The sequence below is a fragment of the Pristiophorus japonicus genome, unplaced genomic scaffold (genome assembly GCF_044704955.1).
Source record: "Pristiophorus japonicus isolate sPriJap1 unplaced genomic scaffold, sPriJap1.hap1 HAP1_SCAFFOLD_2421, whole genome shotgun sequence".
NCBI lineage: Eukaryota > Metazoa > Chordata > Chondrichthyes > Pristiophoridae > Pristiophorus > Pristiophorus japonicus.
Genome location: NW_027252146.1, coordinates 1 through 15,844, shown reverse-complemented (window position 1 = coordinate 15,844; position 15,844 = coordinate 1). Strand labels below are relative to the sequence as shown.

The following is a 15,844-nucleotide window of genomic DNA, read 5'->3' as shown; positions in this document are numbered from 1 at the left end:
GAGGAGGTTGGAGGGTTGCACTGAGGTTGGAGGGTTGCACAGAGGAGGTTGGAGGGGTTGCGGGGAGAGGAGGTTGGAGGATTGCACTGAGGAGGTTGGAGGGTTGAACTGAGGAGGTTGGAGGGTTGCACGGAGGAGGTTGGAGGGTTGCACGGAGGAGGTTGGAGGGTTGCACGGAGGAGGTTGGAGGGTTGCACGGAGGAGGTTGGAGGGTTGCACGGAGGAGGTTGGAGGGTTGCACGGAGGAGGTTGGAGGGTTGCACGGAGGAGGTTGGAGGGTTGCACGGAGAGGAGGTTGGAGGGTTGCACGGAGAGGAGGTTGGAGGGTTGCGGGGAGAGGAGGTTGGAGGGTTGCGGGGAGAGGAGGTTGGAGGGGGAGTGGGGAGAGGAGGTTGGAGGGTTGCACGGAGGAGGTTGGAGGGTTGCACGGAGGAGGTTGGAGGGTTGCGGGGAGAGGAGGTTGGAGGGATGCACGGAGGAGGTTGGAGGGTTGCACGGAGGAGGTTGGAGGGTTGCACGGAGGAGGTTGGAGGGTTGCACGGAGGAGGTTGGAGGGTTGCACGGAGGAGGTTGGAGGGTTGCACGGAGGAGGTTGGAGGGTTGCACGGAGGAGGTTGGAGGGTTGCACGGAGGAGGTTGGAGGGTTGCACGGAGGAGGTTGGAGGGTTGCACGGAGGAGGTTGGAGGGTTGCACGGAGGAGGTTGGAGGGTTGCACGGAGGAGGTTGGAGGGTTGCACGGAGGAGGTTGGAGGGTTGCACGGAGGAGGTTGGAGGGTTGCGGGGAGAGGAGGTTGGAGGGTTGCGGGGAGAGGAGGTTGGAGGGGGAGTGGGGAGAGGAGGTTGGAGGGTTGCACGGAGGAGGTTGGAGGGTTGCGGGGAGAGGAGGTTGGAGGGGGAGTGGGGAGAGGAGGTTGGAGGGTTGCACGGAGGAGGTTGGAGGGTTGCACGAGGAGGTTGGAGGGTTGCGGGAGAGGAGGTTGGAGGGTTGCGGGGAGAGGAGGTTGGAGGGGGAGTGGGGAGAGGAGGTTGGAGGGTTGCACGGAGGAGGTTGGAGGGTTGCGGGGAGAGGAGGTTGGAGGGGGAGTGGGGAGAGGAGGTTGGAGGGTTGCACGGAGGAGGTTGGAGGGTTGCACGGAGGAGGTTGGAGGGTTGCACGGAGGAGGTTGGAGGGTTGCACGGAGGAGGTTGGAGGGTTGCACGGAGGAGGTTGGAGGGTTGCACGGAGGAGGTTGGAGGGTTGCACGGAGGAGGTTGGAGGGTTGCACGGAGGAGGTTGGAGGGTTGCACGGAGGAGGTTGGAGGGTTGCACGGAGGAGGTTGGAGGGGGAGTGGGGAGAGGAGGTTGGAGGGTTGCACGGAGGAGGTTGGAGGGGAGTGGGGAGAGGAGGTTGGAGGGTTGCACGGAGGAGGTTGGAGGGTTGCACGGAGGAGGTTGGAGGGTTGCACGGAGGAGGTTGGAGGGTTGCACTCACGTACCGAAGCCCTTGGTCGGTGATCTGGAAGCAGCCAGACAGGCTGAGGAAACGCAGAGAGCGAGCCCCTGGGTCTGCTCCTTGCTCCCATCGTCCGGCCGAGCCCGGCCCCTCCCCCTCCCCGGTCCGCACCATCTTGTTGCACAGGGGGGTGGGTGGCCGTTTAGTCCTGGGCTCAGTGCTGGGGGTGCAGAGTGAGTGTCCACACGGAGCCCGTTCCTGGGGGCAATGGGCATCCCGGAAGCAGTGGGCAGCGATGGCCCCACAGGGCGGGGGGCGAGGGGGGGCTCCGGCCCGAGGGTCTCGCCACCTCAACCCCCCCGTCTCCTCGATGTCCAACAACTCGTCTGCAGCCAGCAGCCAGACCCGGCCTGGCCTCTCCTCGGTTCCCAGGTCCGCCTCTCGCTCCTCCTGGCAACCGTGGGGGGCCCAGCAGCACTGGCTCCGCCGGGCCCCCATCGACTCCTCCTCCTCGGCCCCCGACAGCTCCCCCAGCGCCCGCGACAGGTGGCTCAGAGCTCCATCCGTGATGCGCTCACAGCCCGAGAGGTCCAGGTGTCGGAGAGAGTGACACGTGCCCATCACACACCTGGGGGGAGAGAGAGAGAGAGAGAGTGAGAGAGTGAGAGAGAGAGAGGGAGAGAGAGAGAGGGAGAGAGAGAGAGTGAGCGTGAGGGGGGGGGGGGGAGGGAGGAGAGTGACACGTGCCCATCACACACCTGGGGGGAGAGAGAGAGAGTGAGAGAGAGTGAGAGGGGGGAGAGTGAGAGAGAGTGAGCGTGAGAGAGAGAGAGAGAGAGAGGGAGAGAGAGAGAGTGAGCGTGAGGGAGGGGGGGCGGAGGAGAGTGACACGTGCCCATCACACACCTGGGGAGAGAGAGAGAGTGAGAGAGTGAGACGTCCCCATCACACACCTGGGGGGAGAGAGAGAGTGAGAGAGAGTGAGAGGGGGGAGAGTGAGAGGTCCCCATCACACACCTGGGGGGAGAGAGAGAGAGAGAGGGGGGAGAGTGAGAGGTCCCCATCACACACCTGGGGGGAGAGAGTGAGAGAGAGAGAGTGACACGTGCCCATCACACACCTGGGGGGAGAGAGAGAGAGAGAGAGTGAGACGTCCCCATCACACACCTGGGGGGAGAGAGTGAGTGAGAGAGAGTGACACGTGCCCATCACACACCTGGGGGGAGAGAGAGAGAGAGAGAGAGAGTGAGACGTCCCCATCACACACCTGGGGGGAGAGAGTGAGTGAGAGAGAGAGAGTGAGAGGGGGGAGAGTGAGACGTCGCCATCACACACCTGGGGGGAGAGAGAGAGAGAGTGAGCGTGAGGGAGAGAGAGAGAGAGGGAGGGACGAGGGAGGGGGGGGGAGGAGAGTGACACGTCCCCATCACACACCTGGGGGTGAGAGAGAGAGAGTGAGAGAGTGAGGGAGGAGAGTGAGACGTCCCCATCACACACCTGGGGGGAGAGAGAGAGAGAGAGTGAGAGAGAGAGAGAGGGGGGAGAGTGAGAGGTCCCCATCACACACCTGGGGGGAAAGAGAGAGAGAGAGTGAGTGAGGGAGGAGAGTGAGAGGTCCCCATCACACACCTGGGGGGAGAGAGAGAGAGTGTGAGAGAGAGAGAGAGGGAGTCAGGGAGGGTGACACGTCTCCATCACACACCTGGGGGGGGGGGGGGGGAGGGGAGAGAGAGAGAGAGTGAGACGTCCCCATCACACACCTGGGGGGAGAGAGAGAGAGAGAGAGGGAGGGGGAGGAGAGTGACACGTCCCCATCACACACCTGGGGGGAGAGAGAGTGAGAGCAGGGGGGAGGGAGGGAGAGGGGGGGGGGGGGGGGAAGAGGGAGAGTGAGGAGGGGGGGGGGGGGAAGAGAGAGAGAGTGTGTGTGAGTGAGTGTGTGGGGGGAGAGGGGGAGGGAGGGAGAGAGTGACACGTCCCCATCACACACCTGGGGAGAGAGGGAGGGAGGGGGGGGCATGTCCCTGTCACACACCTGGGGGGGGGGGGGGGGGGGGGGGAGAGAGAGAGAGAGAGAGAGGGTGAGACGTCCCCATCACACACCTGGGGAGAGAGGGAGGGAGGGGGGGCATGTCCCTGTCACACACCTGGGGAGAGAGAGACGGGGAGAGTGTGAAAGAGAGCGAGCGCGCTAGCGAGAGATAGAGGCCGTGGAGCTGGGAGTTAGTGAGAGTGAGAACATGCGGGCGAGCTGTAGAGAGAGAGAGCGGGTGATCGAGCAGGTGCGCAGAGACAGCGAGGGCGGGGAGGGGAGGGGAGGACGAGGGACGGGGAGGGGAGGACGAGGGACGGGGAGGGGAGGAAGAGGGACGGGGAGGGGAGGAAGAGGGACGGGGAGGGGAGGACGAGGGACGGGGAGGGGAGGACGAGGGACGGGGAGGGGAGGAAGAGGGACGGGGAGGGGAGGAAGAGGGACGGGGAGGGGAGGAAGAGGGACGGGGAGGGGAGGAAGAGGGACGGGGAGGGGAGGAAGAGGGACGGGGAGGGGAGGAAGAGGGACGGGGAGGGGAGGAAGAGGGACGGGGAGGGGAGGAAGAGGGACGGGGAGGGGAGGAAGAGGGACGGGGAGGGGAGGAAGAGGGACGGGGAGGGGAGGAAGAGGGACGGGGAGGGGAGGAAGAGGGACGGGGAGGGGAGGAAGAGGGACGGGGAGGGGAGGACGAGGGACGGGGAGGGGAGGGGAGGACGAGGGACGGGGAGGGGAGGACGAGGGACGGGGAGGGGAGGACGAGGGACGGGGAGGGGGAGGGGAGGACGAGGGACGGGGAGGGGAGGAAGAGGGGAGGGGAGGGGAGGGGAGGAGAGGACGAGGGATGGGGAGGGGAGGGGAGGAGAGGACGAGGGATGGGGAGGGGAGGGATGGGGAGGGGAGGGGAGGGGAGGGGAGGGGAGGGGAGGGGAGGGGTGGGCGAGGGAGGGGAGGGGAGGGGAGGACGAGGGTGGGTGGGGAGGGGAGGACGAGGGTGGGTGGGGAGGGGAGGGCGAGGACGAGGGGAGGGGAGGAAGAGGGTGGGGAGGACGAGGACGAGGGTGGGTGGGGAGGGGAGGACGAGGGACGGGGAGGGGAGGGGAGAACGAGGGGAGGGGAGGGGAGGACGAGGGCGGGGAGGATGAGGACGAGGGATGGGGAGGGGAGGGGAGGGGTGGGCGGGGGAGGAGAGGGGAGGGGAGGGGAGGACGAGGGAGGGGAGGACGAGGGACGGGGAGGGGAGGACGAGGGACGGGGAGGGGAGGACGAGGGACGGGGAGGGGAGGGGTGGGTGGGGGAGGAGAGGGGAGGGGAGGGGAGGACGAGGGTGGGTGGGGAGGGAAGGACGAGGGTGGGTGGGGAGGGGAGGACGAGGGCGGGGATGACGAGGGTGGGAGGGGAGGGGAGGGGAGGGGAGGGGAGGGGAGGGGAGGACGAGGGTGGGTGGGGAGGGGAGGACGAGGGCGGGGATGACGAGGGTGGGTGGGGAGGGGAGGGGAGGGGAGGGCGAGGACGAGGACGAGGGTGGGGAGGGGAGGACGAGGGAGGGAGGGAGGGAGGGGAGGGGAGGGGTAGGACGAGGACGAGGGTGGGGAGGGGAGGACGAGGGAGGGAGGGAGGGAGGGGAGGGGAGGGGAGGACGAGGGTGGGGAGGGGAGGGCGAGGACGAGGGTGGGGAGGGGAGGACGAGGGCGGGGATCGGTTACCTGTTGAAGGCCGAGTCAGTCACCGCTGTCTGTGTCAGGTCGAGATGCTCCAGCTTCGGGCAGGTGTTGAGAATCTGACGGACCTGTGGGGAGGGGGAGGGGGGATGGGGAGGGGGGATGGGGAGGGGGAATGGGGAGGGGGAATGGGGAGGGGGAATGGGGAGGGGGAGGGGGAGGGGGAGGGACAGGGACAGGGACGTTAATGCTGGGAGTTGGGTGACAGCGTCACGCGTTCCCCGTGTGGCGACAGTCCGCGATCAATCACCCGGCGGGGGGGGGGGGATCACTCGATCGGGAGCAGCCCCCAGCTGAATTAGCCCCTCCCACCTCTCAGGTGCTGAGGCCAACATGTGCCGCCCACCGCTGCCCGCTGGGGGCCACACCGCTTGCCGAGGGGGGGGGCCACACCGCTCGCCGGGGGGCCACACCGCTCGCCGGGGGGGGGGGGGACACACCGCTCGCCGGGGGGCCACACCGCTCGCCGGGGGGGGGGGGGACACACCGCTCGCCGGGGGGCCACACCGCTCGCCGAGGGGGGGTGACGACACCGCTCGCCGAGGGGGGGTGACGACACCGCTCGCCGGGGGGCCACACCGCTCGCCGGGGGGGGGGGGGACACACCGCTCGCCGGGGGGCCACACCGCTCGCCGAGGGGGGGGGACGACACCGCTCGCCGGGGGGCCACACCGCTCGCCGAGGGGGGGGGACGACACCGCTCGCCGGGGGGCCACACCGCTCGCCGAGGGGGGGGGACGACACCGCTCGCCGGGGGGCCACACCGCTCGCCGAGGGGGGGTGACGACACCGCTCGCCGAGGGGGGGTGACGACACCGCTCGCCGGGGGGCCACACCGCTCGCCGGGGGGGGGGGGGACACACCGCTCGCCGGGGGGCCACACCGCTCGCCGGGGGGGGGGGGGACACACCGCTCGCCGGGGGGCCACACCGCTCGCCGAGGGGGGGGGACGACACCGCTCGCCGGGGGGCCACACCGCTCGCCGAGGGGGGGGGACGACACCGCTCGCCGGGGGGCCACACCGCTCGCCGGGGGGGGGGGGGACACACCGCTCGCCGGGGGGCCACACCGCTCGCCGGGGGGGGGGGGGACACACCGCTCGCCGGGGGGCCACACCGCTCGCCGAGGGGGGGGGACGACACCGCTCGCCGGGGGGCCACACCGCTCGCCGAGGGGGGGGGACGACACCGCTCGCCGGGGGGACCACACCGCTCGAAGAGGGGGGGGGCCACACCGCTCGCCGGGGGGACACACCGGCCCGAAAATAAACATTTTTATTCCAAAGCGACCCCGGTGGGATTGGAACCCGGATGCGGTTCCCTCGCCGCTCGGCTGCCGGAGACAGTGACGGCCCCCGCCCCCTCACCGCGGTGAACCTGGTACCTACCATCTGGCTTGACAGTGTGGTGCTGTAGGCCAAGACCAGTGTCCTTACTGCCGGGCCAATTTGTGGCAGCAGATAATGCACCAGGCCCTGGAGCAGCTGTGACTCCCGCTGGGCCTTTCTGAGTGTTGACACCCCGCGCCCAGACTCCTCTGTAAAACAGCGAGACCAAGGGAGAGCCGGTTAAACAACTTCCAATGGGAGCCTTACTCTGTATCTAACCCCCTGTACCTGCCCTGGGAGTGTTTGATGGGACAGTGTAGAGGGAGCCTTACTCTGTATCTAACCCCCTGTACCTGCCCTGGGAGTGTTTGATGGGACAGTGTAGAGGGAGCTTTACTCTGTATCTAACCCCCTGTACCTGCCCTGGGAGTGTGTGATGGGACAGTGTAGAGGGAGCTTTACTCTGTATCTAACCCCGTGCTGTACCTGCACTGGGAGTGTTTGATGGGGACAGTGTAGAGGGAGCTTTACTCTGTATCTAACCCCGTGCTGTATCTGCCCTGGGAGTGTTTGATGGGACAGTGTAGAGGGAGCTTTACTCTGTATCTAACCCCCTGTACCTGCCCTGGGAGTGTTTGATGGGACAGTGTAGAGGGAGCTTTACTCTGTATCTAACCCCCTGTACCTGCCCTGGGAGTGTTTGATGGGACAGTGTAGAGGGAGCTTTACTCTGTATCTAACCCCGTGCTGTACCTGCCCTGGGAGTGTTTGATGGGACAGTGTAGAGGGAGCTTTACTCTGTATCTAACCCCCTGTACCTGCCCTGGGAGTGATTGATGGGACAGTGTAGAGGGAGCTTTACTCTGTATCTAACCCCGTGCTGTACCTGCCCTGGGAGTGTTTGATGGGACAGTGTAGAGGGAGCTTTACTCTGTATCTAACCGCCTGTACCTGCCCTGGGAGTGTTTGATGGGGACAGTGTAGAGGGAGCTTTACTCTGTATCTAACCCCATGCTGTATCTGCCCTGGGAGTGTTTGATGGGACAGTGTAGAGGGAGCTTTACTCTGTATCTAACCCCCTGTACCTGCCCCGGGAGTGTTTGATGGGACGGTGCTGGGTGCCTGTAATGGGAGAGGAGTTCACACACTCTCGTCACTTGATACCCAACATGGACGAACCGCCAGAAGCTCACTCACCAGATTCGTCGATGTCCGCATCTTCGTCCCACTCCCGGGACAGATCAGCCGTCTCCTCCTCACAGCAGTACTCCGGTCCCAGGCTGCCAGTGGAGGGAGGCCCATTGTACCAGTGACCTAGTGACAGGAAGCAGATGCAACAAATTGAGCCGTGCCTCTTGCCCCGCCCCGGTCTCTCCCGAGGGCGCTGACCCGCGACGGGCTGCGGGATGCACCAGGGGGCGACCACTGGGCCATTTTTCGTAAGGCGGGTTACCTGGATATTCGCCTGCAGTGTGCATCGTGGTCCTGCCGGCTCCTCCGGCAGCAGGGCTCCAATCGGTGGTCTGAATCCAAGGCTGATTTCATCCCCTTCCCTGGTGTATGGGAGGCCGGCAGTAGCCACGCCCAGGAACCACCGCCCCCATTAAATCTGGGGTTCTACCTTGGGAGAGGGGAACCTTCAGTCCAGCATGCGTTGACATCATATTTCGGGGGGGGGGGGGGGGGGGGGGAGGGGGGAGGGAGAAAGACACACACACACAGCCTCTGCTGCTCGACGCGCCGATAAAGAGCAAGACCTGCTATGCATGCCGCAGTCAAATAGCTCGTGGATCGCTCGCTCATTGTGTGAAGGGCGTGGGTAGGGTGGTAATGGAGAGTTGGAACTGTCTCCGGATAATTGGGACTTCTACCATTAATAGACAATCCCCCTCCCTGTGCTCGCTGACCGACACTGGCTTCCGATCCGGCAATGCCTCCATTTTAAAATTCACTTCCTCATGTTCAAATCCCTCCTTACCCTCTGCCTCCCTATCTCTGTAACCTCCTCCAGCCCTACACCCCTCCCGATCTCTGTAACCTCCTCCAGCCCTACACCCCTCCCTATCTCTGTAACCTCCTCCAGCCCCTACACCCTCCCTATCTCTGTAACCCCCTCCAGCCCCTACACCCCTCCCTATCTCTGTAACCCCCTCCAGCCCCTACACCCCTCCCTATCTCTGTAACCTCCTCCAGCCCCTACACCCCTCCCTATCTCTGTAACCTCCTCCAGCCCCTACACCCTCCCTATCTCTGTAACCCCCTCCAGCTCCTACACCCCTCCCTATCTCTGTAAACCCCTCCAGCCCCACAACCCCCCGAGATCTCTGCACTCCTCTAATTCTGCCACCCTGACCATCCCTGATTATAATCGCTCCACCATCGGTGGCCGTGCCTTCTGTTGCCTGGGCCCCAAGCTCTGGAACTCCCTCCCTAAACCTCTCCGCCTCTCTCTCCTCAAAACCCACCTGTGTGACCCAGCTTTTGGTCGCCTGTCCCCAATATCTCCTCGTGGGGCTCGGGGTCAGATTTACGCCCCTGCGATGCGCCTGGAGACGTTTTACTGTGTTAATGGCGCCGGATAACGGAGAGAGAAACAAAACGTTCTTTCCTCATGTCGTCTCAAAGCTTCACAGCCAATAAAGATCTTGCTTTGGTCATTGGTGTAATGTGGGAAAGGCAGTACGGGGGGGGGGGGGTGGGTGTCAGGCCCGGATTAGGGGGTTCGAAGGCACGACATTTGACCTGGGACGGACCGACCGGGCCGGGAGCGAGCGGGGGGAGGGGGAGGGAGCGAGCGGGGGGGAGGGGGAGGGGCCGGGAGGGGATAGACGGACGGACCGGGAGCGAGCGGGGGAGAGAGCGAGCGAGCGGGGGGGGAGGGGGAGGGGATAGACGGACGGACTGGGGGTGAGGGGGAGGGGCCGGGAGCGAGCGGGGGACGGTATTGTCGGGTGCCCGGACCCACCTTGCGACCAGCTGACCGGGTGCAGGTGCCTCCAGAGGGCGCCGGTGCGGGCGAGCTTGGACCAGCGGGCATTGACCTGACGAGAGCGGCACAGCTCGCGGGGGCTCAGATACCCCAGGATCTTCAGCAACACCTCCGGGGGCAGCTGGGACACGTGGGTGTTGTTGGCCTCCGACACCGGCTCTGGGGGAGGGGGAGAAAGAGAGAAAGGACACAGAAGAAACACAAAACACGTCAGTGTTTGGTCATAAAACGGCCCCTCCGACACTCCCTCAGTACCGCCCCTCCGACACTCCCTCAGTACCTCCCCTCCGACACTCCCTCAGTACCGCCCCTCCGACACTCCCTCAGTACCGCCCCTCCGACAGTGCGGCACTCCCTCAGTACTGCCCCTCCGACACTCTCTCAGTACTGCCCCTCCGACAGTGCGGTGCTCCCTCAGTACTGCCCCTCCAACACTCCCTCAGTACCGCCCCTCCGACTGTGCGGCACTCCCTCAGTACCGCCCCTCCGACAGTGCGGCGCTCCCTCAGTACCGCCCCTCCGACAGTGCGGTGCTCCCTCAGTACTGCCCCTCCGACTGTGCGGCACTCCCTCAGTACCGCCCCTCCGACAGTGCGGCGCTCCCTCAGTACCGCCCCTCCGACAGTGCGGCGCTCCTTCAGTACTGCCCCTCCGACAGTGCGGCGCTCCCTCAGTACTGCCCCTCCGACAGTGCGGGGCTCCCTCAGTACTGCCCCTCCGACAGTGCGGCACTCCCTCAGTACCGCCCCTCCGACAGTGCGGCGCTCCCTCAGTACCGCCCCTCCAACAGTGCAGGGCTCCCTCAGTACTGCCCCTCCGACAGTGCGGGGCTCCCTCAGTACCGCCCCTCCGACAGTGCAGGGCTCCCTCAGTACCGCCCCTCCGACAGTGCAGGGCTCCCTCAGTACCGCCCCTCCGACAGTGCAGGGCTCCCTCAGTACTGCGCTCCCTCAGTACCGCCCCTCCGACAGTGCAGGGCTCCCTCAGTACCGCCCCTCCGACAGTGCGGGGCTCCCTCAGTACTGCGCTCCCTCAGTACCGCCCCTCCGACAGTGCGGCACTCCCTCAGTACTGCCCCTCCGACAGTGCGGCGCTCCCTCAGTACTGCCCCTCCGACAGTGCGGCACTCCCTCAGTACTGCCCCTCCGACAGTGCGGCGCTCCCTCAGTACTGCCCCTCCGACAGTGCGGCGCTCCCTCAGTACCGCCCCTCCGACAGTGCGGGGCTCCCTCAGTACTGCCCCTCCGACAGTGCGGCGCTCCCTCAGTACTGCCCCTCCGACAGTGCGGCACTCCCTCAGTACTGCCCCTCCGACAGTGCGGCGCTCCCTCAGTACTGCCCCTCCGACAGTGCGGCGCTCCCTCAGTACTGCGCTCCCTCAGTACCGCCCCTGTGAAGGGCCGTGGGATGTTTTATGATGTTAAAGGCGCTATATAAACGCGAGGCGTTGCGTTGTTGTCGCGGGCGGAGCCGCTACCTTTCCCCGCCCTGTTGCGGGGGACGTTCTTGGGCGGTTTCTGCAGCTCCTCCGCCTGGCTCCACAGGTGCAGCTCCTTCAGCACCTCCACCGTGTCCACCCGGCCCTGCGTGCAGTGCCGCGCGATCACCTTCATCTTAATGTCCTTCAGCTCCTCGTACGTGAAGTATTCCATCAGCAAGGGCTGGAAAACCTGGGGGGCACAGAGAGAGAGAGAGAGAGAGGGGGGCATTCATACAGCGCAGAGTGAGCTGCAACGTGCGGGAATGGTGGGGGGAGGTGTGACGGCTGGGGGGCGGGGGGGGGGAATGTGCGGGATGGGGGAGGGGGAGCGAGCGGGTCTGGGAGGTGCTGTGTAGCTGATCTCAGCACCCGTGGTCCGGGGAAGGCAAAACCAGCCAGGGTGTCCCCCCCAGCCCGAGCGAGCTCCGGGGTTGCCCGCCTGGGGGCGTGCGTTTGTTGAGGGGCTCACGACGCACCCCCCCCCATAGTCGAATAGCTGCTGTGGCACTCTTGTCTTAAGCCTGCAGGCGAAGGGCGGCTCCCTGGCTGGATTTGGGGGGGGGGTGGGGTGGAGTACGGACAAGGTCCTGCAGTGCCGGGGGGGGCTCCGGGGAGAGGCAGCCCGTGACCTACCTCCTCCTCCTCCTTCATGTGAGGGATGAAGTCCCGGGTGAAGGCGTCCAGGTTCTCCTTCAGCTGCCGGCTGTAGTTCAGCTGCTCGCACTCGTTCTGCCGGGAGGGAAGGGGAGATCAGTCAGTGCGAGCCACGAGGCCCAGAGCCCCCCACCTCCCTCCCTCACAGCCCCCCTCCCCCCCCCCCTCCCCCCTCCCGCCCGCCCCCTTACCGTGAAGTTCTTGAGTCCCTTCTGGACGAGACGCAGCATGTCGGAGAGCTTGTTGTCGGAGTGAACGTTGGAGACGGAGCTGTTACGGACAGACAGAGCCCGGAGCCGATGCTGCAGTTCGTCCATGATGTACTCGTTCTCAATCTGCTCGTGGGACTGGAACTCGGTGAAGGTGGCGAGCAGCGACTTCAGCAGGGCCTGGAAATCCTGGCTGTTGGAGAAGTTGGTGTTCGACAGCTGCGGGCGGAGAAAGGGAGAGAGAGAGCTTAGTCCCGAGGGAGAGAGAGAGCGAGAGGGAGAGAGAGGGGGAAGGAGAGAGAGAGAGGGGGGGAGAGAAGAGAGAGAGGGGGAAGAGAGAAAGAGAGAGAGGGGGGAAGAGAGAGAGAGAGAGAGAGAGGGGGAGAGAGAGAGAGAGACAAGAGGGGGGGAGAGAGAGAGAGACAAGAGGGGGGGAGAGAGAGGAGAGACAGAGGGGGAGAGAGAGAGAGACAGAGGGGGAGAGAGAGAGAGACAGAGGGGGAGAGGGAGAGAGACAGAGGGGAGAGGGAGAGAGAGAGAGACAGAGGGGGAGAGAGAGAGAGACAGAGGGGGAGAGAGAGAGAGACAGAGGGGGAGAGAGAGAGAGACAGAGGGGGAGAGAGAGAGAGACAGAGGGGGAGAGAGAGAGAGACAGAGGGGGAGAGAGAGAGAGACAGAGGGGGAGAGAGAGAGAGACAGAGGGGGAGAGAGAGAGAGACAGAGGGGGAGAGAGAGAGAGACAGAGGGGGAGAGAGAGAGAGACAGAGGGGGAGAGAGAGAGAGACAGAGGGGGAGAGAGAGACAGGGGGGAGAGAGAGAGAGACAGAGGGGGAGAGAGAGAGAGACAGAGGGGGAGAGAGAGAGAGACAGAGGGGGAGAGAGAGAGAGACAGAGGGGGAGAGAGAGAGACAGAGGGGGAGAGAGAGAGACAGAGGGGGAGAGAGAGAGAGACAGAGGGGGAGAGAGAGAGAGAGACAGAGGGGGAGAGAGAGAGAGAGACAGAGGGGGAGAGAGAGAGAGAGACAGAGGGGGAGAGAGAGAGAGACAGAGGGGGAGAGAGAGAGAGACAGAGGGGGAGAGAGAGAGAGAGAGAGACAGAGGGGGAGAGAGAGAGAGAGAGAGAGACAGAGGGGGAGAGAGAGAGAGAGACAGAGGGGGAGAGAGAGAGAGACAGAGGGGGAGAGAGAGAGAGACAGAGGGGGAGAGAGAGAGAGACAGAGGGGGAGAGAGAGAGAGACAGAGGGGGAGAGAGAGAGACAGAGGGGGAGAGAGAGAGAGACAGAGGGGGAGAGAGAGAGACAGAGGGGGAGAGAGAGAGACAGAGGGGGAGAGAGAGAGACAGAGGGGGAGAGAGAGAGACAGAGGGGGAGAGAGAGAGACAGAGGGGGAGAGAGAGAGACAGAGGGGGGAGAGAGAGAGACAGAGGGGGAGAGAGAGAGACAGAGGGGGAGAGAGAGAGACAGAGGGGGAGAGAGAGAGACAGAGGGGGAGAGAGAGAGACAGAGGGGGAGAGAGAGAGACAGAGGGGGAGAGAGAGAGACAGAGGGGGAGAGAGAGAGACAGAGGGGGAGAGAGAGAGACAGAGGGGGAGAGAGAGAGACAGAGGGGGAGAGAGAGAGACAGAGGGGGAGAGAGAGAGACAGAGGGGGAGAGAGAGAGACAGAGGGGGAGAGAGAGAGACAGAGGGGGAGAGAGAGACAGAGGGGGAGAGAGAGAGACAGAGGGGGAGAGAGAGAGACAGAGGGGGAGAGAGAGAGACAGAGGGGGAGAGAGAGAGACAGAGGGGGAGAGAGAGAGACAGAGGGGGAGAGAGAGAGACAGAGGGGGAGAGAGAGAGACAGAGGGGGAGAGAGAGAGACAGAGGGGGAGAGAGAGAGACAGAGGGGGAGAGAGAGAGACAGAGGGGGAGAGAGACAGAGGGGGAGAGAGAGAGACAGAGGGGGAGAGAGAGAGACAGAGGGAGAGAGAGAGAGACAGAGGGAGAGAGAGAGAGACAGAGGGAGAGAGAGAGAGACAGAGGGAGAGAGAGAGAGACAGGGGAGAGAGAGAGAGACAGGGGAGAGAGAGAGAGAGGCAGAGGGGGAGAGAGAGAGACAGAGGGGGGGAGAGAGAGACAGAGGGGGAGAGAGAGAGACAGAGGGGGAGAGAGAGAGACAGAGGGGGAGAGAGAGAGACAGAGGGGGAGAGAGAGAGACAGAGGGGGAGAGAGAGAGACAGAGGGGGAGAGAGAGAGACAGAGGGGGAGAGAGAGAGACAGAGGGGGAGAGAGAGAGACAGAGGGGGAGAGAGAGAGACAGAGGGGGAGAGAGAGAGACAGAGGGGGAGAGAGAGAGACAGAGGGGGAGAGAGAGAGACAGAGGGGGAGAGAGAGAGACAGAGGGGGAGAGAGAGAGACAGAGGGGGAGAGAGAGAGACAGAGGGGGAGAGAGAGAGACAGAGGGGGAGAGAGAGAGACAGAGGGGGAGAGAGAGAGACAGAGGGGGAGAGAGAGAGACAGAGGGGGAGAGAGAGAGACAGAGGGGGAGAGAGAGAGACAGAGGGGGAGAGAGAGAGACAGAGGGGGAGAGAGAGAGACAGAGGGGGAGAGAGAGAGACAGAGGGGGAGAGAGAGAGACAGAGGGGGAGAGAGAGAGACAGAGGGGGAGAGAGAGAGACAGAGGGGGAGAGAGAGAGACAGAGGGGGAGAGAGAGAGACAGAGGGGGAGAGAGAGACACAGAGGGGGAGAGAGAGAGACACAGAGGGGGAGAGAGAGAGACACAGAGGGGGAGAGAGAGAGACACAGAGGGGGAGAGAGAGAGACACAGAGGGGGAGAGAGAGAGACACAGAGGGGGAGAGAGAGAGACACAGAGGGGGAGAGAGAGAGACACAGAGGGGGAGAGAGAGAGAGAGAGAGGGGGAGAGAGAGAGACAGAGGGGGAGAGAGAGAGACAGAGGGGAGAGAGAGAGACAGAGGGGGAGAGAGAGAGACAGAGGGGGAGAGAGAGAGACAGAGGGGGAGAGAGAGAGACAGAGGGGGAAGAGAGAGAGACAGAGGGGGAAGAGAGAGAGACAGAGGGGGAAGAGAGAGAGACAGAGGGGGAAGAGAGAGAGACAGAGGGGGAAGAGAGAGAGACAGAGGGGGAAGAGAGAGAGACAGAGGGGGAAGAGAGAGAGACAGAGGGGGAAGAGAGAGAGACAGAGGGGGAAGAGAGAGAGACAGAGGGGAAGAGAGAGAGACAGAGGGGGAAGAGAGAGAGACAGAGGGGAAGAGAGAGAGACAGAGGGGGAGAGAGAGAGACAGAGGGGGAGAGAGAGAGACAGAGGGGGAGAGAGAGAGACAGAGGGGGAGAGAGAGAGACAGAGGGGGAGAGAGAGAGACAGAGGGGGAGAGAGAGAGACAGAGGGGGAGAGAGAGAGACAGAGGGGGAGAGAGAGAGACAGAGGGGGAGAGAGAGAGACAGAGGGGGAGAGAGAGAGACAGAGGGGGAGAGAGAGAGACAGAGGGGGAGAGAGAGAGACAGAGGGGGAGAGAGAGAGACAGAGGGGGAGAGAGAGAGACAGAGGGGGAGAGAGAGAGACAGAGGGGGAGAGAGAGAGACAGAGGGGAGAGAGAGAGACAGAGGGGGAGAGAGAGAGACAGAGGGGGAGAGAGAGAGACAGAGGGGAGAGAGAGAGAGAGAGACAGAGGGGGAGAGAGAGAGAGAGAGAGAGACAGAGGGGGAGAGAGAGAGAGAGAGAGAGACAGAGGGGGAGAGAGAGACAGACAGACAGACAGAGGGGGAGAGAGAGAGAGAGAGAGAGGGGGAGAGAGAGAGACAGACAGAGGGGGAGAGAGAGAGACAGACAGAGGGGGAGAGAGAGACAGACAGAGGGGGAGAGAGAGACAGACAGAGGGGGAGAGAGAGAGAGAGACAGACAGAGGGGGAGAGAGAGAGAGAGACAGAGGGGGAGAGAGAGAGAGAGAGAGAGAGAGAGAGAGAGACAGAGGGGAAGAGAGACAGACAGAGGGGAGAGAGAGAC

General features: G+C 64.2%; 1 protein-coding gene across 1 annotated transcript; it reads right to left on the bottom strand.

Annotated features, from left to right (window-relative positions):
• Positions 1-1,473: 1,473 nt before the first annotated feature.
• On the bottom strand, positions 1,474-12,062 carry fbxl5 (F-box and leucine-rich repeat protein 5; the record flags this gene model as incomplete). The annotated part of the gene is made up of 8 exons (XM_070871335.1): positions 1,474-2,062; positions 5,170-5,252; positions 6,572-6,720; positions 7,709-7,825; positions 9,477-9,659; positions 10,978-11,170; positions 11,614-11,709; positions 11,826-12,062. Coding segments are annotated over 8 exons (1,647 nt in total), but the record flags the coding sequence as incomplete, so codon positions are not given.
• Between the last annotated feature and the right edge of the window lie 3,782 nt (positions 12,063-15,844).